Source organism: Centruroides vittatus, unplaced genomic scaffold (assembly GCF_030686945.1).
Source record: "Centruroides vittatus isolate TY-2023 unplaced genomic scaffold, ASM3068694v2 contig_3068, whole genome shotgun sequence".
In the NCBI taxonomy this organism is placed as follows: Eukaryota; Metazoa; Arthropoda; class Arachnida; order Scorpiones; family Buthidae; genus Centruroides; species Centruroides vittatus.
In genome coordinates this window covers 437,038-458,895 of record NW_027121971.1, presented here as the reverse complement: position 1 = coordinate 458,895, position 21,858 = coordinate 437,038, and the positions used below count along the sequence as shown (strand labels likewise).

General features: G+C 34.4%; 4 protein-coding genes across 4 annotated transcripts in view; all 4 read left to right on the top strand.

Moving 5' to 3' along the window:
* Positions 1 to 517: 517 nt before the first annotated feature.
* Positions 518 to 1,691, top strand: LOC136972998 (acid-sensing ion channel 5-like). Its single transcript, XM_067267678.1, has 3 exons — positions 518 to 869; positions 1,420 to 1,492; positions 1,563 to 1,691. The coding sequence occupies exons 1-3, from the start codon at positions 532 to 534 to the stop codon at positions 1,689 to 1,691; spliced, it is 540 nt and encodes a 179-aa protein (XP_067123779.1). The 5' UTR covers positions 518 to 531.
* Positions 1,692 to 2,971: 1,280 nt separating this feature from the next.
* LOC136972997 (amiloride-sensitive sodium channel subunit beta-like) lies at positions 2,972 to 7,796 on the top strand. The gene is made up of 9 exons (XM_067267677.1): positions 2,972 to 3,116; positions 3,689 to 3,849; positions 3,914 to 4,012; positions 4,084 to 4,225; positions 6,775 to 6,841; positions 7,106 to 7,163; positions 7,226 to 7,269; positions 7,341 to 7,416; positions 7,494 to 7,796. Exons 1-9 carry the CDS (start codon positions 2,972 to 2,974, stop codon positions 7,662 to 7,664), a joined length of 963 nt encoding a protein of 320 aa, XP_067123778.1. The 3' UTR covers positions 7,665 to 7,796.
* Positions 7,797 to 8,992: 1,196 nt separating this feature from the next.
* Positions 8,993 to 19,663, top strand: LOC136972969 (putative ATPase N2B). The gene is given in 14 exon segments (XM_067267639.1): positions 8,993 to 9,232; positions 12,790 to 12,935; positions 13,008 to 13,071; positions 13,890 to 13,991; positions 14,059 to 14,186; positions 14,268 to 14,367; positions 14,439 to 14,497; positions 18,095 to 18,177; positions 18,254 to 18,324; positions 18,407 to 18,507; positions 18,603 to 18,743; positions 19,143 to 19,265; positions 19,333 to 19,378; positions 19,381 to 19,663. Coding segments are annotated over 14 exon segments (1,383 nt in total). The 5' UTR covers positions 8,993 to 9,084; the 3' UTR covers positions 19,452 to 19,663.
* The window catches only part of LOC136972965 (PHD finger protein 12), a 152,363-nt gene continuing 143,523 nt past the window's right edge, over positions 13,019 to 21,858 (top strand). The window contains exon 1 of the mRNA XM_067267630.1: positions 13,019 to 13,022. The gene's annotated coding sequence lies outside the window, so the exon portion shown is untranslated. The remainder of the gene's footprint in view (positions 13,023 to 21,858) is intronic.

Below are 21,858 nucleotides of genomic sequence, written 5' to 3'. Positions count from 1 at the left end.
TTTCGTGAATAGACCAATAAGATGAAGCGTTACCTTCTAATAACCAATGAATTCAAAATTATATTCGTTACGTTCATAAACATGAAAATACGTTGGCGCGATATAATATTCATGATTATATTTTTTATTTATTCTCTGTTATAATATTAATTACGACAATTAATTATAAATTAAACTAATTGAAACAATTTCGGATGAAAATTTAAACATAGGCGCTACCCGGAAGACAGTTTATATCCATTATTCACGTAGATAACACAAAATAGTAAATTTCGGCACATTTTTACAAATTAAATAAGTATTTTTTAAGTAATCTTCTGCTTAAAGTTAATATATTTACTTAAATTTTTTAAATATGCAAAGTTTCTCAATATGTTTTAATATAATCTAAGTTAAATGATCTAACACCGTATTTAAGATTACACGCCTAGCTTTAAGTTAAAGCTCAAAAGAGTGATTGAGTTTGGCGTTTTTGAGTAAGACAGTGGTACGTCAAATCAATATCATGATACGACTTTATTACTTCGTGGCATGGAACCAAAAGGTAAAGACGAAAAATATGTTAAATATTCCCGCCAGCCTTTATACGCGTGGCAAAAGAAGAGCGTCAAAGATAAAGTTATATGCAAGAGATGTAATGGGATTGTAAGAGGCAGCAACAACGTAAAACCAAAGAAACCACGAAAACCTCTACAAACCTGCACCAAAATATTTTGGTACCTGAGCATTATCATCTGCTGTGGAGGGTTTTTGTACCAAAGCATCTCTTTCCTCCAAAATTACTATGAATATCCGACAGTAACCGAAACTATTGTGGAGAATATAGGAGAAGTCGACTTTCCAGGGGTGACTTTATGCAATTATAACAAGTAAATATCTGTTTTATAATTATTAATTTTATCTAGAATGAGTGTAGATGATATATTTAAGAATATTTTTACTTTAGAAAAGGTTAGATATTCGTTTTTAAATGATTTAAGGATAAGTTGGCGTCACAACTCTTAGCGCGTCGCGTCGCGCATACTTTACATAAATTTATCAAAATATTCAATTCTCGTGCATATTTTATTTAAAAATATAACAATATGTTGAGTATTTTAGATTAAGTTAACGATTTAAATTGTTTTTAAGTTGTTTTATGCACGTTACAATACGACTGGAATGTTAAATCGCATCGCGCCGCGTCGCTTGCGTGCTGTTTTCACGCAACGACGCGGCCGAAGTATTTCGTAAAATTCCTCATAAGTAGATAGTTACTTATTTGTTTTGATCGAAAATTTCATAAAAATAATTGTTATTTTAATGTTAAAACCATTTAAAATTCGTTATAGAAATAGCAATTTGTTATAATGTCTTGATTAATAACATGGCGTGAAAACACGATGCGGCCATGTTAACTATTTTATGACGTTATTTTAGAGTTCTTAGAAGTAAGTGGTGTAAGCAAGATGATATCGATATATGCGAACAGGCAGAAAATGAAAGTTATTCTGTAAGTATATTTGTTACAAAATATAAAATATTTACGACTATAAATAGACTTTTTACATATTTAATTCCAGGAGTTTAAAGACAGACTAGAAGTCACGTACAAGAAGTTAACGAAGGAGGAGAGAATCGAAGCGGGACCACAGAAATCTGGATTTATAAAGATGTGTAAATATAATGGAAGAAAATGTATCGATAAGTAAATTAATTTACTTTACTTCTATTTTTAAAAAAATCAAATGGAAGCGATCTGTTTAACACCACTCTTTCACTGCTTAACGTTTCCATGCCGTGATTTTTTACATAAAAATGTAAATTTCGAGGACCCTCTGGGTCTTAAGCTTGGCATAAAGTAGCTTTAGGCCCTTCTCTATCTGGGCATGATAGTTAACATATTTATTTAAACATGTATTAATCATATATTGGACCCTGGAAGATCGGCGGATACTTTTTGAAGGCCCTCAAAACACGCTTGTAACTCTTGACTGGGACATACCGGTGGACTCTTATTTGGTCAGGACGAAGACCTAAACTATAATGCAGCGTGGCTCAGGGCATAAGATAAATGCTCGGAAAAAGTCACAGATAAACTTATTTTTTGCATAAAAAGTCTAGATTTTGGAGTTTTATTTTCAGAATCCAGTCAAATGGCTCCTCTATATGTCTTCCATATTTGTTCTCATATAAAAGGCGAAATGGCTCTTCATACAGTCAGTAGAATAGTGGATCGAAGCGCTAAACAATAGTAGCAGGACTTGTGGCCCTAAGCTATAACCTATAACAGGCCCTTATACCAAATAATGACACATGTAAAAATGTAAGGCCCATTAAAACTTTTACATGTATCATTATCAATGCCAAGCTCCGATACTCATAATGCGAGACCCTAAGCTGCAGCTTGTTTAGCTAGCTGGCGTCCGTGACTGGCAGTTGGTCACAGATTGCGACCACCAACAAACTGGCCACGTGGAGTTTTCGGGCTTTTTCAAGTGTCTCACACTTAAATAGGACTCAGTTTTCCATAGAAAACCTTCTCTGCAGGTACCTGTACCCCTTAGCAGATCGTTCTAGAGTTACGTTGCCTTCTATCAATCTAAATTTAATCCCGTCATATAGTGAATAAATATGGTAGCCATGACGGCCGGATGGCCGAGCGGTAAAGGTGGCAGCCTACCGCTCTGGGGGACCCGGGATCGAATCCGAACGGGTCGAATAATCCCCAGGAATTTTTCGGGGGGTGGTCCGTTCGGATATGTCGGGCCCCGTCCCTCACCACCCGGTCGCCCCATTGTGGGCCTGGCCGAACCCATAATGGGCCTACTAAAAGAGGCCCTCTTAGTGCCCACAGGGCGGAAAGAGTTTAAAAAAAAAAAATAAAATAAAAAAAAAAAAAAAATATGGTAGCCACAACAGAAAATGTAGTTTTTCTTATAGTTTTGCAGTAGAATTATAATAATAATGGTTATATTTTATTACTTTTAGAATGATATTTACATTCTATTTCAGCATTTACAGCTTCTTCGATTATCATTTTACCAGTTGTTTTACTTTTAATGCCCAATGGGACAATAAAGCAGCAGTATCAAAGGCAGTCGGATGGGATCCCTTAGACAGTAAATTACCAACTTGTAAGTTATTTTAATTAAATTAGTACTGTTTTATTGTCTACGTTCTTAAGAAAAATGCATTATCTGCACAACATTCAATTGTTTCGAAATTTAATTGTCTCTTGGGTATAATTTTATTGACATCCTTCTTTATAGAACGGTTTAGCAGGAAATTGTCATCGATATGACAAACAAACGATTGAGTTACCAAGCGTATTTATAAATTACTCATCCTTCATTATTAATTTCAATGGCGTGAATTCCTGGCTCTTAATCTTGTTTGGCTAGTGGAACACCTAAAATGCACTTATACTGTGTAATACAGACGAAACGGATATTGATGGCTTGCATTCTTATATTTAAAAAATATACAAATAATATAGAAAAGAAGTCAGATAATAACATTTTAGGGTTATATATATATATTGCCACACTGTATGCCATAGCACCAGTTGAGAACTACTTAGAGTAATGGTTCTCAATTGCTACTGTGACATACTAGTTCTGAACCGGTTTATTTTAAGCAAAAATTATTTCATACGAAGATCTACTTTAAATAAATAATACAGTATATTTTTTTATCTATTTTACAGTTCTTAGACTTTGGATAGACTTTCAATATAACGAATACACTCCTTTGCAATTCAGAACTTCAGGCAAAGTGGTCATACACGAAGCGACCAACTTACCAAATCCTGAATGGAGTGGACTTAATATAGAACCTGGATTCTTTTATAAGATCAAAATCCAGCAGGTATGTACTACATAATACAGCAGAGATTATTACATACATTATACTCATAATCCATTGTTTACAGCTTACTAAAGAGTTACTACCTGCACCTTATCAAACGGATTGTATCGATTATTCAAAATTCCCTCCGGATATGAGGAGCAATGCTAAATTAGATCAAGAAGTAAGGCATGTTGCACCTTCTTAACACGGTTTCAATTGTATATTTTAGAAATTTTTAAATATTATTTTCAGAGTTGTGTAGACGAATGTTTATTGAATCACACCATTAATATATGCGGATGTACTTTCATGCGGTTAGCATTAAGTTATAACAGGAAGATATGTGAATCGGAAGAGAGTTTAAAAGGAAGTTCATGCGAGAAAAATGACAAATGTATATATATTTTCCAGTTATCTTTCTTAATACGAGAAAAACCTGATAAGTTTTCACCGTTCTGTATCAAAATGGCGGAAATAGGCTATATGTACAAAGCCGACATATTGTTGAAACACATTTTTGCATTCAGTAAGTTTAAATGTAGATGTGTATGCTATAGACGGCACGACAAAACTATGTTTTAACAGGAGTTGTGGAATATTAAAACAATGCAGCGACATATTTATATTACGACTACAATTGACCTAGTGTAATCAGAATGGAGCGTGTACACCGGCGACAATTCCGTCGCTGCTTAGGGGCCGTCCATAAATTACGTAAGGGCGATTTTGGCCATTCTAGACCCCCACCCACCCCTGTGTAAAAAACCGTAATATTTTATTTGATTCCCCCTCCCCTTCCCTATCTTACGTAATATTTAGGCATAATTTTATAGAAATATTTTAACGAAAATGAATGTTTTTAATGAAACCCTAAAAATTTTAGGTCCAAAATATATAATTATTAATTAGTTAATTAATATGTACTATTATTTATAAAAGACTAAGTTAACAAATTTAAAAATATAAAAATTTAATGAATTCCAATGAACAATTTATTTTAAGAAGTTTATTTTTTAATTATTAACAATCTTTTTATTACTATCATTAATCAGCATCATAATATTCATTTTTATATTAATTTTAATTTTCACAAAAGGACGCAAAAAAACTTCGACAGATCGACCAGCTAGTGCACGTGTAAACAGAAACTTCATACAAAATAAAACAAGAGAGAATAGAGAGAAACCACATTCCGTTGCCATATTGGTTACATCCTGGCTAAGGCCAAGAAAATAAACTACATGCTGATAAAATGTGCTAGGTGCACCGGGAACTAAATCATAAAGCTTATAAAACTGTATATAATGGGGCAATACAACCAATGCTACTTTATGCGGCCTCTAGCTGGGATCACGTAACTAGTAAAAATTCAGGAGCAAGTAAATTACTCTCTCTTCAAAGACAGTTTGCCATCAGAATTTCAAAGTGCTGCAGAACTGTTTCTACTAATGCCTCTCTGATTCTAGTAGAGCTCCTTCCTTTGCCACTATGTCTTGTAGAAAAGGTTCTGAACTACTACATCAGAACTACAAGCATCAAAGCTCAACAACAGTCTTTACTCCTATCTACGGCTGTTCATATGCTACCACATTGCAATTACCCTATCTCTGATAATCACCCTGTAAACAAGGTTATCCCCACGGTACATTCCTCCATGGATAACCATGCACACATTAATATCTACACAGATGGGTCCAAAAGCCCCCTTCGTGTCCGCTCAAGTATCTGTATCTTCCTCCAAACTGACATATTTCGCCCAAAATATGTTAGAAGATACTTCCACATATCAAGCTGAAGAAGATGCTGTCTACCAAGCTGTTCAGTGGGCCACTTCACTACCAAACAAAACTCTGTCTATCAACATTTACAGTGATTCTTAGTCCGTCCTAAAATTTCTAATAAATACCAATTTCAATAGCAATAAAATCACATATATCCAGCAACATACTAAAAATCTTGTAAATAAGATAACTTTTATGTTTGTTCGTGGCCATACTGGCTTCCTAGGAAATAAAAAAGCCGACTTTGAGGCTAAGTCAGCTGCAAAGGACACTGGTCCACTCAACCACATGGTCTTTCTCCCATGATAAAAAATGTGTAGAGAGTGAGTCTGCTAGCGTTATTATTCTATCACGTCACATCTGATGGCGTCAGTACAACGAGCGTTCTTAATAGAAACCACCAAATTAAAGCCAAATTCAAAACTCCACCACTCAACGAGATCAAAAATTAAAAACAATATATTACGTAAGACAAGATCTAGTATCCCCTACCCCTGAGTAAGAAATCGTAAGAAATCCTTGACCCCCACCCACCCCAAAATATCTTACGTAATTTATGGACGGCCCCTTACCAAATTGTGTGAGAAATATATACATATATCGACTTATATTGTGGAGACATTATTTAAAAATGGCTGGCAACACTGGTTAGTCCCAAAATGGAGCTCATTTCGCACAGTTATAGTCCGTTTCCCACAGGTTACCTCTACAATGTCCATAATAGAAAACTTTTCAAGTATATATACTGGTTTCACGGCAACGATTGTGTCTTGTGTATATACACACGGATGACGCAACTGTTTTAAAATCAAAGAAGTAACTATAAAAAACATTTCAACAATATGTCAACTGTGTACTCAGCCTAAGAAATAAGTATATCTACTTCTTACATCTCCGCCAATCATCGTAAAGCTAGCGTATCTAAATTTAAATATTCGCTAATTTGTAGAGATGTGCTTATTAACAAAAATTGAAATATGCAAGCTTTACAGTGATTGGTAGAAAAATTGAAACGGATATATGTGCTTCTTAGCTATATCGCGGAGGACCGCCTATGTTCGTAGGAAGTTTCTAAATTTAATTTAAAAATTTTATAAGCTTATATTATTTTATATTATTGTTAATGTAAAAGAAAATTTAATTAATTTTATATAAATATTAGTATGTGTTTGCTACGCGAAAAAAGAAGCTGCTAAACATTGTCCGCATCTTTGCAAGTTATCTTGCAAGTAAGTAATTCTATTGATGTCCTAATTTATGTATATATATATATATATATATCGTGGTCCAAAAATAACATTTGCAAGCGATTTATGAGTCTGCCAAAGCGTTGTAGTTATGTGTATTGAACACGAAAGACACAATTTTTGGCAACCATAAGAAGGTTTGCAAGTGTTTAAATACACAGTAAGACTGAAATTTATTCTCTACACTGTCTAACTGATTTTTGGATCATCCTATCTTATTTATAAGTTAATTTGATAAATTTTTAGACAGGTTTATTACGAAGAAAAGGGTTTAGAAATCTTAAATTGGCCTGGAAGTATTAAGGTAGGTTGATCGTATCTTCTAAATCATACAACACTAATTAATGAAACTAATGTCTTTTTTAGAAAATATCGAATTATTACAATTACACCAATCTGACTGAAGCTAGGTAAGTTAAAAAGTAATAAATTACAGACTTTTGCAATTTTCTAGAAGCTAAATTCTCGCATCTTGTAACAGGAAGACCGTTGCTTCCGTTCAAGTATTCTTTACAACAATGGAGACGACTACAAGAAAATATCAACCTAAGTATCATGTAATGTATATATATAAATGGCTGATAAAATAGTTTAAAATTTCATAAAATGATTCTTTATATAAATTTATTTACAGTTTGTAGAGATTTTTAGTTACTTGGGTGGTTTCGTAGGATTGTGGCTCGGAGTATCTCTTCTTAACATTTTCGAATACATAAAAGATGAAGCATTGTGTCTTGCCAGATGTGTGAGGAAAATAAAAAAGAAAAGTGACAAACATGGCGATATTTCTTCACATAAAGGATAGGAAACTTTATTAGAGTACTTTTTCCATTAAAGGCTCTCAATACTGCTTTGAATATTAATCAAATTTTGTTTATAAATACATATTTTGGGGGTTTTTGCTATTAGGTTGGTTTGTTATGTAAAGTGTAAAAGAAATCCAAGCCAAATTATGTTAACTAAGTTAATTTTAAAATGTGCCTTTATTGGACAAGCTATAAAAAATGTCGTGGTTACGATAAATGTAATGCTTTGTTTAAAGTAAAATAAAACTGGCAATAAATATTCTTTACATGAGAACTTTTATTCTTGGAATTACTGTTTAAGATAGTATTCTCCGATTACCGAAAACTTGGAAACATTACCTGGCGTGCAAGAGGAATTAGCACAACTGTACAACTGTAAGAGTTGGCACAATGATTACAATTGTGCTCCTATTGCATGTACTCTAGGTCAGTGTTTTTTCAACCTTTGGTCCGCGAAATTTCTTGCCTTTAAATCTAAGAAAATTTATCTTTATCCTTCAGCAGGTCCGCAGGCGTGAAAAGATTGAAGGACGCTGCTGTAAGTAATGCCACCGAAATGCCTTAAAATCACTATTTCAATATCTTACAAAAAGATTCTGACGTAGAAATTCACAGTATGTCAGAATTTTCAGTGTACCTGTTGTTTGCAGGTCTTCCAGGTTTGCCCGCATGACGCAAAGACATTGACAAAATTCAACAAATTCCGCATCATCGGACTGAGAGAAGTGAAAATGGCCGTTTTACCGAAATTTTTCGCCATCTAGGCCGTTGTAATCTGATTAGATTGAAATGGCCTAGATTAGCTCCACACATTAACACAGTGATTAGATTTTTTTAAACTCTTTCCGCCCAAGTTTGGCTGAAAAGAGTCCTCTTTAATGAGCCTTTTTGGTTCGACCAAGCCTACAATGGGGTGGCCGAGTGGCAAGGAACAGACCCGACATACCTGAAGGGATTTTTATACCGCTCGAAGAGTGGTAGGATATGTTATGATATCTGATGTTTATCAATTAACCAAACAAATATAGAATTACATAATCTATCAGTGTTACATTCCCGTAAATGAAAATTTCAAAAAATTAACCAATTAAATTTGTTTATTTCATAAAAATTTTTCAGTTTTCCGGAACGACTTCCAGAGCTTCACACCACATACCTAATAAAATAATAGATATATTTTTATGAATTATTAGAATATACGCAATTATTATTTTATAATAAATTTATTTATTATCAAATATGATAAAAGTTACGAAATATTTTCTAATCTTATCAATTTCGAATAAAAATCCGTAAACTTCGACGAGGTGGCAACACTTAATCGGAGTTTGGAAGTTGTTTACAGCATGCTTTCCTGACCGTTTGCTTTGAATCTATATCATCAAAAATTCATGTTTATAAGTTATTTACTGCTTTTAAATGACCTCTTTCGAATTTTTAGTAACTCAAATGAATCAAGGACGCAAATTATCGTTATTATTCCCTAGACAGCGCGGTGAATGGTTTTATTCTATCAAATTCCATGTGAAAGTACCTGTTGCTTGCTACTCTACTAAACAACCATCAGGTAAATGCTGACATGTCCTTGACCTACATCACTTATCTCTCTAAATGTATATTTACTCGTTGTCAATGCTTATTTATGTATATTTTTCATTTAAAACTCAATTTATTCTAATTAAATTGAGTACACTTTAAGATTGAAGTTACCTTTAATGTAATTTTCATGTTTACATGTAAATAAGTGAACTGAAAGTGACTTCTATCAATTAAGTATAACTAATGTATTAGAAATATAAATTACATTATGAGTAAATAACACATTTTATAATCATTTTAATATAAATGAGTTAATTCATGATAAGCAAATTCTTCAAGAGATTAGAGTGTTCGACATGCGGCGAAGATCCAGTTTTACTTTGAGGTAGAAAATAAATACTATGGTGCAAATGCATCTCTGAATGAGATGGTTGGGCTTGTCGGAGCTGTATGTCGTGCCCTTCGGAATAAAAAAATGTCACAGGAACTGATGATGCACGTGTGACGTTTTGTGAGATATAGTGCGTGTCTCCTTATCAAGCTGCTAAGTAAGCAAACCAATGACATAGACTGTTTCATATGAAATGAACTAGGTCATTGGCTTGCTTACTTAGCTGCTCAACAAGGAAATGTGCTCATAGGCTCCCAAAGTCGGCCGTGCTGGTCATTAATCACGTAATAGGCTTAATGTAGTGCACGGCATGACTCTGACAGCATCCCAGTAGTAGTTGGTGCAATGGCACTTTTTATATCTTACAAGCTGTTTAAAAACTCTATTAAATGGAAAACGGTTGACTTTTAGCAGATTTTTACCTATTTTTGAAGATCTTCAAAATTCTGGATAGGCCAGTTTCATATCTCAAAGGCTCACATGTAAACTGTCTGTTCCTTTGACTTTTTGCTCTCATTGTTGTGGCATACAGCTCTGATAAGATCCCAACTGCCTCAATCAGAGTTGTATTTCTACTAAGTGTGCATATTTTTATGGAGTAAAACTTTATCTTTGCCATTAAAATTAATATTTTATTTTTCATATAAACCAAGCCTGATGTATAGTAACAAATATACAATATTGCCAAATTTTAATCTAGCTGTAATATGGCTAATTAATTATAAATATATTACATAATTTGAACTAAAGGTGGATAGTTAAGTTGCTGTCTTGTATTAAATTTAATAATTTCCAAGAATATTGGAATTATTTTTGGTCTGAAGTGTACGTAGAAATAGGTTAGATTAGGTTAGGTTAGAATGTGTTCCCTGATTCCAGCAAACAGGAGAAAAGAATAATTTGGTAATTTATTAGAATAGGTTAGGTTAGAACGTGCGTCCTCGGGCCCATGAAAATTAAAAATTTGCATTTCTAATTGCAAATGTTATTGCGATTCCGGAAGTGCCGCCATAGGAGTTACCTAGATACACTCTAACCGAAATATTAATTGGAGATGACTTGCCGCTAATACATTTGCAGGATAATACAAAATAATTAACACGGTGTAATTAAAATTTATGAAAATATTCTGTTTTCTGGTGCTGTAGCTTATTTTTCAGTGTTATTTCAGACAATAACTATCTGTTGTTTACATCTGTTTGCTACATACGTACACTTCTTTCTTTTGCTAAAGTCAAGAACAAGTTTTATGAGACAACATGCAGTTGACATCTAGTAACAGACTGTCAGCTAATTTAACTCATGTACATCAATCCATGTGTTAAAAAGAATAGTCAGATAGCCACACAGGAAGTGTTGTCACTTTATCAGCTATCACAATAAGGATCTAGGTTTGAATATAATTTATATTCTCATTCACCATAATGTCTGATTCCTTTTGGGAACATCTTTCTCTTATACAAATACAGCACCATTAGAGACTGTAATTTCAAGATTTGGAAGTATAATCTTGGTTTATGGAATTTAATATATCTTTCCAGTCTTCAGACAGTTTTTCCATTCTCGTCTATTCAGTCATATTTTCTCATTCATGTCTTTCTTGTCCATCCTTCATTGCTTTTGTATATCTTTCTCCTGGGTCTTCCTGCGCTCACACCTGACCAAGCTGCCGAGTGAAGTTAGCCAGGTTTTCTTCACATATCTACCACCCAGAGGTGTAGCTACCGTGGACCAGTTGGAGCAAACTGCTCCACATGCACGAATCACCAGGGCGCCAAATTAGAAAGGGTGAAATAAAAACTTGTAAAAACATTTGTAAAAAAATCTTTGGATTTAATAATTAATCAATTAACTATTATATTTGAATTCGTTTGATAATTATGTACACTTTTTAAGTGCTTATCACCTGCATATTTTGTCGTGTCGTCTGATAAAAATATTCTGGAAAGATGAGGATTGTTACAATCAGTGGTTAATGTAACCCTTGGTGCCAAGATGGCAGCTTGTTTCTGATTCCAGCAAGGAAACAGTGGGACGCACGTTCTAACCTAACCTAACTTATTCTAATAAATTACCATAATTATTAGCAACTAAATTATTAGAATAAATTAGGTTAGGTTAGAACGTGTGTCCTACTGTTTCCTTGTTGGAATCAGAGATGAGCCGCCATCTTGGCACCAAAGGTTACATTAACCCAATCGGCGTATCCCTCTGACTAGTTTTGGACCTTGACTACTTTGATTTAAAATGTATTTTTATACTCGGGTAAAAAAAAATTACTTCTATACGCCAAGTTGCCGAACTACTTTTAATTCACACTGCAGCCTCAAGTGGCTTCTCCGACATTATTGCAGTATGCCTGATTTTTTTAACTTTACAGGTGACGACGGCAATAGAAGAACAAAGTTTTTCAAAATTAAAATTAATTAAAATTTATTTAAGAAGCAGCGCGTCACATCACCATCTTAGCTCTTCGGCTACTGTATCGATTGAATGATCAATAGCTTGTCGACTCGATCTGGAGAAAGTGATTGACCGATTTGCATTTTTCGACTTAGGACACCTTGAAGCGTCGAGAAATGCAAAACAATCAGGGGTAATTTCTGTATATATCGACGTTACTGTTTGTGGCACAATTTCGTTTGCCCTGTTTGAAGCTTAATAACTCCTTTGCTTTTTGTCGAAAATTTCCTAAATTTTGCAGGGAGGTATATTTTGCCAATACAATTTATATAATATGTAGTATTATTAGGTCTTCCCTACTTAAAAAATTATATTTGTATTTATTAAATTGAATATCTTATTGTTGAATTGCTTTGAATCTCAAATAAATTGTTATTAAGGTTTTAAGTCGAAATAATTAAATATATGTTTTTATATTAGACGTTTAAAATAAATTTTGCGACTTCTTCCGCGGAACAAGGGACGCACTGATTCTACTTGCTCCAGGGTGACAAATCTGTAGCTACGCCACTGCTACCACCTAAATAGGGGCCAGTTTTCCTCTTTGGCAGATTGTCCACGTGTTGTGTTACCTTATCCTATCCAGCGCAAATTTTTCTTGATCTTCTACTCTTTCTCTTTTCTGATTTCCATCTTATGGCCATCCACTATAGTCTATATTCTGTTTAAATTTTATAATATTGAATTATTATAGGAGTTCGAAGCAATAAAACCTATTATTTTTCCGACAGGTGAAATTTTAAACGTTTACCAGAAGAAATTGGATTCTGGTGATCTACGACCCGACGAACATCAGTTGAAAATCGTCCATCATTTTTGCCATCTTCAACAGAAAATTAAAAACTATTCACCCAAAAAGCATGGATTAATTTATAGAGTATAATAAATCGCAACTTTAATTATTACTCTCTTTTATTTATACGAAATAATTAATCGATTCTTTTTTTAGTTTCTGAAAGGAGTAGAAAAACCCGAGAAGCGAATTAAAGGAATTTATTTACACGGATCAGTTGGTAAGGGAGTGTTCTGCAGTTGCATAAATAAGTTATAATTGTGTAAAGCTAAATCCTTTTGTGTTCGTTTATAGAATTTCGATTATACTTTAATTGGTAAAAAAAACCTGTTATGGCCCATTAATAGTGAGGTTGAGGCCGAAGTTTTCAACGCGAAACGTGTATGTCGGATGTCAGCGCCGCTTTCCCGTAAGCCTAGAAGTTTGACAATGGTGTTTGGAAAGTCAGTGGAATCATGCTCGACATTCTAAATTCCATTGTGAAACTTCTGGGCTTACAGGAAAGCGGTGTTGAACGTTTGATGTACATGTTTTCACGTTGAAAACTTTGCCCTCAACCTCACTAGAAGAAGATGCATTCAGATGGTTGTCTCGATGCTTGACCAATTTTTGACATCATCCACAAAGTGACCTTTGGCTTTTTCTCAAAACGCTAATGCTCAATGCATGTAACCTTCAAATCATATTAAGATACACATTCTTTTAAGGCTTTCTTGCGAGATCTAGATACATGAAAATCATGTGGAGATGACAACTCTGCCACACAGCCCATACTTATTAACCCTGTAAAACTTTCCATGCAGACTTCTATAGCAATTGCAAGAAAGCCTTAAAAGCATGAGGATTCTCTACACGTAAGAAAGTTACGGACTTTTCTGCGAAGTAGCATTCAAAGAGCTTTGCAGCAGCATATCCATCTACATTAAAAGGCTGTACAGTGTTATTAAAGTTAAAGTAGTCAAAATTCTAAAAATGAGCATGAACATACTTCATTTGATTACAATTTATATTCCCTAATTGAATTGAATTTTACTTTAGGATGTGGGAAAACAATGCTGATGGATTTGTTCTTTAATCATTGTGGAGTTACAGAAAAGCACAGAGTTCATTACAATTCATTTATGCTTGGAATTCATGCAAGTAAGTGTTCTTTTATTCAATTTATATATAGATTCTGGTGCTAATTGCGATTGTTTTGCATTTACAGAAATTCACGAATGCAAGAAAACCTTCGTCAGAGATAGAAACGTTAAATCCCTCCAGTTCGATCCGATCAAACCCGTCGTCCAAGAATTGATTAGTAAAAGTTGGTTATTGTGTTTAGACGAATTTCAGGTCATTATAGTAAATTACGAAAATATAGTTGCATTAAATTTCTTATTTTCTACGTAAATAATCAGTTTACAAACGTATTAGGTGACCGACATTGGAGATGCTATGATACTGAAACGCCTGTTTACCGAACTGTTTAGAAACGGCGTGATTGTTGTCGCAACCTCTAATCGACGTCCCGATGGTATGTAATTTAAATGTATCTTAAATAATATTTTGCACCATTTAAGTTGTTTTACTTCAACATACTTTTAGATCTATACAAAAATGGTTTACAGCGAAGCAATTTTGTTCCATTTATTGGCGTCTTGAAGGTACGATTAATGTTTTAACTTATTAACATAGAAAGTTTATATGGCAAGTTCTCACTTAATGTCATCAATAGGTTCGCAGAAACTATGACATTAAACAAAGCTTATAATGAGACCAGTTTTACTGTAATTTAACCTCACCTTTGCAACCTCCAGCATTTATTTCCTATTACGTAGAATTAAATTTAGTATTTATAAAGAATTCTGAGTGGTAATTGTAAATGATTACACATGTACTTGTTTCTTTCCTCAACAATATAATAACAAAATGACATTAAGTGAGGACTTACTGTATCTAAAATATCCTGGTTAAAACATAAGCGCATCTTAAAATAATATACCAAATTGTAACAGCATTAAAATGTACACAATTAAACATATACTTGAAATTCAAATACAAGGCTCTCGGGGTTCCAGCTCATAGCAAGAGCAGAAAAAGGAATGTGCGTTATAAATCATTTATTATGTTGCAGCAAAAATATGGGCTGATTCCTATAGAACTAATCCTAATGTGTGTTGGTTACACTTTATGAATGAAAATTTTAAGGTCTGCGGGACTGTTACGTTGGTTTTAAGTCAAACACATTACAATACAAAAAACATTACAAACTGTGTTGATACGTGCATCTCGGTGGTGGTCACTTCCAGCACAAACCAATTTAACTGTCCTGCAAATTTGAACACTTCATGCATTTGTTTGTGAATTGCAGCTGACACATTGGGTTTTATTCTGCAAGAATCGTCCTGTGTATGCAGACATACACTAGTTCTAGTTATTGTTTCTGATTGCGTTAATTTCTTTGCTTGTTTTTAATCTTTAAATGGAGTTCTGTACAGTAGTTTTGTACTTTTACTACATGATGTAAAATCATGTAGTAAAAGTGCAAAACTAATTAGGGCCTGTTTCCCATAGAATGTCTTCTTGGGACCATTCACCTTGGAAGATTGTCCACGTTTCGTTGTGTTATCTCATCAATCCAATCCATTTTTCAACTTAATTACTATTTAGAGAAATTCTGTAAAATGCTCAATCCATTTTTGATGTATTTGCGTATGTGCTCAAACTTTGGTATCCGATGGAAAGTACCAACCTTTTGACACCTCCTTTAAAATTAGGAATGACCAAAAGCCTCTTGATGCCAGATTTGGTATGTAAGAGAGTATGGAATAAACTGTAACTTTAGGTTCTTTAGTATTTTCATTGTTTCCTTACCTTCGGTGCGAGAACAGTGAGGACACACATCTTCCAAACTCTTCTACGTAATGTTTATACAATAAAAATATTGTATACAGGTACTCCTCACTTTACGACCGAGTTCCGTTCTGACGACTACATCGTTAAGCGAATTGGTCGATAAGCATGTCACCATTCGCCACTGATCGACACTCAAGCCAAGAAAGGGGATTCCCCGAATTGCAGGTCGAAACTCGATCGGTCGTAAGTGCGAGTGGTCGTTAAGCAGATAGGTCGTAAAGTGAGGAGTACCTGTATTTGGTTTAATTCAACGATAATCCAACGTTGCATATGTTGAAATAAACTCACGAGAAGATCAATTAACTTTTATAGCATTTGCTTTTCATGCTTTTTTCTGTTATAAACAACGCGAAAAAACATCTTACGAGGATAAATTTGAAATAGTCCTCGTGTAATAAGTACTGTACATTTTAACAATGCTTTCGAAATGTTTTAATTGCAGACTTATAAAATAAAAATAACTATAATACACAACTTATCATCATTATCATCATCAAATACAGTAGTAATGACAGCAAAAGCATATAATAAAAATAAAGTATTGTTTGTTCTACATTTTTTTGTCATTATATTAATATAGCATAACATATAATCCACTAACAAAAGGTACATTTCTAACAACAGTTGCAACAGTAATTATCTAAACAATGACAGGTCATTTAAATTATTAGAAGTAGGAACTCTCTTATTTTTCCGACATTGTTCATGCATATACACGACCAAAAAATTTGGAATTATCTGTCAAGATGTCAATTCTTCCATGCTCCATAAAATAAAGAAAAGGTTTAAATCATCTGTAAAGGTTTCTTGAGGTTAAAAGGAAATGTTTCCGACATAGTCTTTCATCCTGGATTCTGTTATAAAAATGTATAATAATTGAGTAAGTAAAAATAATTATTGAATAGATAAATAGCATTTATTTTTATACTGCCATTTATGGAGACTTGTTAACAGTAATCTGTAAATAGATAATGTATATAAGTTTCCTCTATAAACACTGGTTTACACAATATAATTGCCATTTTCTTGCTCAAAACTATAATGAGTACGGATACATCCCATTTAAACAGAATTGTAACTTGTTGACTTCGATTTGACAAATTGCAACCCAAAGTTTAATCCATTCGATTTTTCACGTGTCGCATCGTCGAACCGATCAATGACAAGATTGAAATTGCGTGTTAGACTCGAGAAGAACAAATGCCGTCTCGTGTCCTTGGAACTATGGTCATATTCCAGTGTTACCTGAATTGGTGACAAGATTTGCCAATGTGTTTTTGGGTGTGACAAAATGTCGGTGGTACTTTGGGTGTGACGAAATATAAAAATTTCTTGTTATTTTCATATCCTTCTATGAAAATATACAGAAAATTCTGAGATATGGTGGTCATAACTTTAGAAATAGATACTTTACATGAAAACAAGTTAAAAAGGTTATACGAACACTCATCTGATTCTCAAGTGTTAGAGTTATGCAGTGTCAATTAATTAGCATTCAGTTGTCTAGGATTTAGTTTTTATTCTATGGAAAAAAAGTAGTGTGTGCCATTATGACCATTAGTCGCCCACACTTTTGATCGATTGGATTGGTGGGATAAGGAAATGCGACACTTGTCAAATCTATCTCCCATGAGGACTTTTATGGGAAACTAGGTGTTATATGTATGAAGAAAATATGCAAAACTCCATGCTTTCGGTCCCTTAGTCAGGCACAAATCCCCGGACGACTACTAGTGTTTGGTGGTCTTATCCACTCGGCCAATGGTAGACGTGCTTTTGGCCGAGAGCTTCTGTTTTATTTTCATTATAAAACTTACGTATCATGTTACTGTTTTAATGCAAATGTCTCCTCCAATTACTTCTACGATTTCATATTTAGAAGCATTGATAATGCAGAAAATCTAAACAACGAGAACAGCACTCCAATGAACAATTTAGGAAGTGCCGCCAAAAGTGTAGGTTGTGTCATCAGTAAGCTATGCAACAGTTGCATCTATACAATTAGCATCAAAATAATTTAGGATGGTCAGCATAGAAGAGGAAATTGGCATCTTTGGGAGCACTATTTAGAGTTTGTATAGCCACACCCGATTGCAAAGTTATGACTGCATGTCACATGGTATTTTCGTCCTAAGCTCTTACCTTTGATACAAATTGATTGCGCACGTATGCCATCATTTTACAAATATGAATTGTAAAATAAGAGAATCGTAGCATTTAAACTAGTAATAAGAAATTAGAATTATTTATATTCTTTAATTTCATGCTTACGTTATAGAAAAATTGAGCATCACATTAACTTATAGCAAAAGTGATATGCAGCAGACTTGTTTGGGACATTTTAGGAATACTGCAACATCCTCCTGCTCGATTCGGGTATCGACTACAGGCAAAAGTTTAAGTCGGGAAAGCACGTTTGCTATTTTATGTAAGTATTGTAACTGTCCACTATATTTGCAATTTAAATCCAATCTCCTCAATTATTCCTGTACTAATTCTTACAGTAAAAGCAATTTGGATGCAAATAAAGAACTCAATCAAATATTTAAAATACTAGCAGCTCGCGAGACTGATGGTAAGCATAAATTTTGCAATTTTTTCATAAAAAGCCAAATGTTCTCTGAATAACGCAGATTTTTTTTGGTATTTATATGTAGTTGTCCGACCAAAGACGCTAACCATCAAGGGAAGAAACGTGCTGTTTTCTGTGACGTGCGGACAAGTGGCAGACTGCACGTTCGACGAATTATGCAATCGAGTAAGTTTTCTGACAGATTTTTTTCTTTACAACTTTCTTTAATCGTGTTCTTAATTGTGTTTAAGTGTCATTTAATTCTTTAATTTTTCACTTAGCCTCTAGGTGCTGGTGATTATTTGTTGATGAGCCAGGTCTTTCACACCGTTATTATTCGCGATATACCGCAGATGACACAGTCCCAGAAGACGCAGGCTAGACGATTTATTACTTTAATAGACGTTTTTTATGATAATAAGGTAATATATCGCTTCTTGGCTAAGATCAAAGTGCAGGGTTTGTGTACCCATAAGCAATCTGATTTACAGGCTATAGGAAGCTTCCAAACACTGCCTTTGACCAAGGCCTCTTGGTTGTATGCTCTAGCCTAGCTTAGCCCTTGGGCTAGGCCATTATGGCTATGTTTTTGGGACTTTCCGCTACCACCCTGGCATCTTAAGCCAGAGGGTCGCTCACTGATGACGGCTCAATGATCGTAGGGTAGGGTAGGGTAGGGTAGCAGGCATGTATGCAAGACTGGGTTAACTTGTTAGCCTGATTGAGGGTCCCTAAACTTTGATTATCGATATATACTTACACACTCGAACAATTTTATTATCATTATTTTTTCTAGTTCATCCTTTATCCTATATTTTCAGGTGCGGATATTATGTTCTGCCGACGTTCCCCACACCCAGTTATTTAGGACCGTTGACAATGCAGAAAATCTAAACGACGAGAACAGAGCCCTGATGGACGATTTAGGAATCACCGCCGAAAGTGTAAGTTGCTTAATTTGTAAACTGCTTGATAGTTTAATGTGTATAAAATTGCATCCATATAATCTAGGAAGATGCCAAGGCGAGCATTTTCAGCGGAGAAGAAGAAAATTTTGCCTTGATCGCACTGTTTCCAGACTAGCAGAGATGCAAACGGAAGAGTACTGGAATCAGCGAGGAATTTCGTAAATTCCTTAAAAATTTGCACCTAGAGACACATCACGCATAGAGTCTAACATGCAGAATTAAAACAAAATGCTACAGTATTATTTTGGAACTGGAGACACTGCATACATCGCTAATGAAGTTAGGATCAAATATTATTTATATATTTACTTTGTTAAGTTTAAAATAGTTAAAAATAATAATAATAAAACTGTTGAAAGAGAAAAAATTTGTAATTTTTTTTCATTATTTAAACCAGTGGTTCTCAACCTTTTTTTTACCCATGGACCCCTTTTCCTCTAAATTTTTCTTTTTGTGGACCCCCATAGACATTGCACAGAAAAACTTTATATTTTTCATTAATAAAAAAAGAAGGGAATTGTATCAAAAAAAAGAAATAGTAAATATATACAGTGGACCTTTGTTATAGCGCTGCTCACTATACCGTGCACTCGGTTATAGCGCGGGTGATGTTCGCAACACAATAAGCTCACATGTTTATACAGGTTCGTGCAGCGTTCGTGAGAAGCGCATTTTATTGTTACCACGTATTGAGTAATTGTGTATGTATTGGGTTCCTGCATGTATTTTGAATAGTGTTTAATTATTGTATGCATGATGAGTAAAAGAAAAGCTTACAGTGTGAAAGAAAAGCTTGACATTATTGCTAAAGTAAAGAGGTAAACCATGCCGCTCGGTAGAATGTGGTTCACCTTATAACGCGGGTGTTGTTTCCCACCCAACATGCACGTTATATCGGGTCCACTGTATATTTTTGTGGTTCTCAACCGAAAAAAGAAATCAGTGGTTGTCAACTGGGGATTCAAAAGTGGTTCTCAACCAGAAAAACCACTGATTTAAACTGTTAAATTAGTTTTTATTTAATTAAAATAATGCATGAAAGGTTCTTTTCTTTTCTTCCAAGTGGGATTGATTCTGATTCCAGCTCCTGAAGATCAATTCTTAATCCTTGCCAACCTCTGCTGTACTCAATGACTTCGGATGTGGTTCTTAACTTGAGTTTCAATCTGACTCAATGTTCGAGTTCAACTGCAATCCTCCCTCCCTTCCTCCAGGGGGGAAGTTGTGAGAGGTGGAAGGTCACGTCATTTGAAAACCTTCCTCCCAGAGTAAACTGCAGCATGACTGTCATTCCATTCTCTCGCATCTGGAGTCATTTTCCTCGGTAGATGTGATGGGGTTTTGCTAGGAAATTATGTCAACTTTCCCCATGCTTAAAGTTGTGCCAATTTTTCTCACAAATGCCTACAGGGCAGAAAAGTTTATAAGTGCTATCCTTCTACACTGGAACCAGCTTTAATGTGGAAGGACAGCACCTGTTGTGTCCTTCCACACTATGGTGAAGGATGGCACCTGATATTTCCAGATAAAACTATTCACAGAAATCTCTAAAAGTCCAACCTACATTCAAAACTGCTCTCTTAGAATGCTAGGCAGATTCCTTTATGACTTCGATAACACAGATTCTGGATCATTCATTGTTAGATAAAAACACTATGTCACTGAGACCTTTTTTTATGTAATTTAATTATGCACAAAATTTTGAAAGCTTACATCAACCGAGATCCACAGCTTAAAATCAGTTGCGAGTGGTTTGTATGTTTACGTCTTCTAATTAATTGATTTGGCAGCAAAGAGGATGACCAAAGTGAATTATCGGAGGTTTAAAGATTTGTTTTCATTTCATACTTAATTAGAAAGATATCAAACCTGATCTTTGTAGGGACTGGGTTCATCTAGTCCAGACTTTATAATTTATCATGGATAGTACAGTTGAAGAGATGTCATTCCCCAATTCTGCTGGCTGACCCCATCACAGATCATCTCCCATAATAGATAAAGTAGTGGCATCATATCTTAGCATGCCTAATTAAGGCATGACTGGTCAATGGTGTAGCCTTAATATGCTGATGTTTTGTACTAAGAAATTAAACAGTCAATTATTTTATATCTATAGAAATGAGGATGTATGTTTGTTTGTTCTGTATACACTCCTAGGCCGTTCGACCAATTGCTACGAAACTCGGCGGTTACATTCACATATTTCTAACTTAAATAATGTACAGTGCATCCAACTCCAAATTATTGATTAGGTTTCCATACATCAATCCATTCGTGGCTTTACACGTAACGCCATCTATTGGCAAAACATTTAGTTAAGTAATAAAATAAATACAGTCAAACCTGTTTTTATGCGCTCTTTTTATGTGCGAATTTTTAATTTGTGCGGTTTTTTTGGTGCGATTTTTTATTTGTGCGGTATAGTTGGCGACTAGTCTCGTGCGATTCGTCATGTCTCACGTTGACTTATCATAGCTAAATAAACTTATTATAGCATAAATGCACTTATTATAGTAATATTATTGCATGAATATGCGAAAAATGAAATAATTTACTTTTTAAGTCAACA

Coding starts and splice junctions, on each gene's coding strand:
- LOC136972997 (XM_067267677.1), top strand. CDS start 2,972: ATGATATTTACATTCTATTTCAGCATTTACAGCTTCTTCGATTATCAT. Junction 3,117..3,688: donor AGACAGTAAATTACCAACTT/GTAAGTTATTTT, acceptor TCTATTTTACAG/TTCTTAGACTTTGGATAGAC. Junction 4,226..6,774: donor ATGCGAGAAAAATGACAAAT/GTATATATATTT, acceptor TATAAATATTAG/TATGTGTTTGCTACGCGAAA.
- LOC136972998 (XM_067267678.1), top strand. CDS start 532: ATGGAACCAAAAGGTAAAGACGAAAAATATGTTAAATATTCCCGCCAG. Junction 870..1,419: donor ACTTTATGCAATTATAACAA/GTAAATATCTGT, acceptor ACGTTATTTTAG/AGTTCTTAGAAGTAAGTGGT. Junction 1,493..1,562: donor CAGAAAATGAAAGTTATTCT/GTAAGTATATTT, acceptor ATTTAATTCCAG/GAGTTTAAAGACAGACTAGA.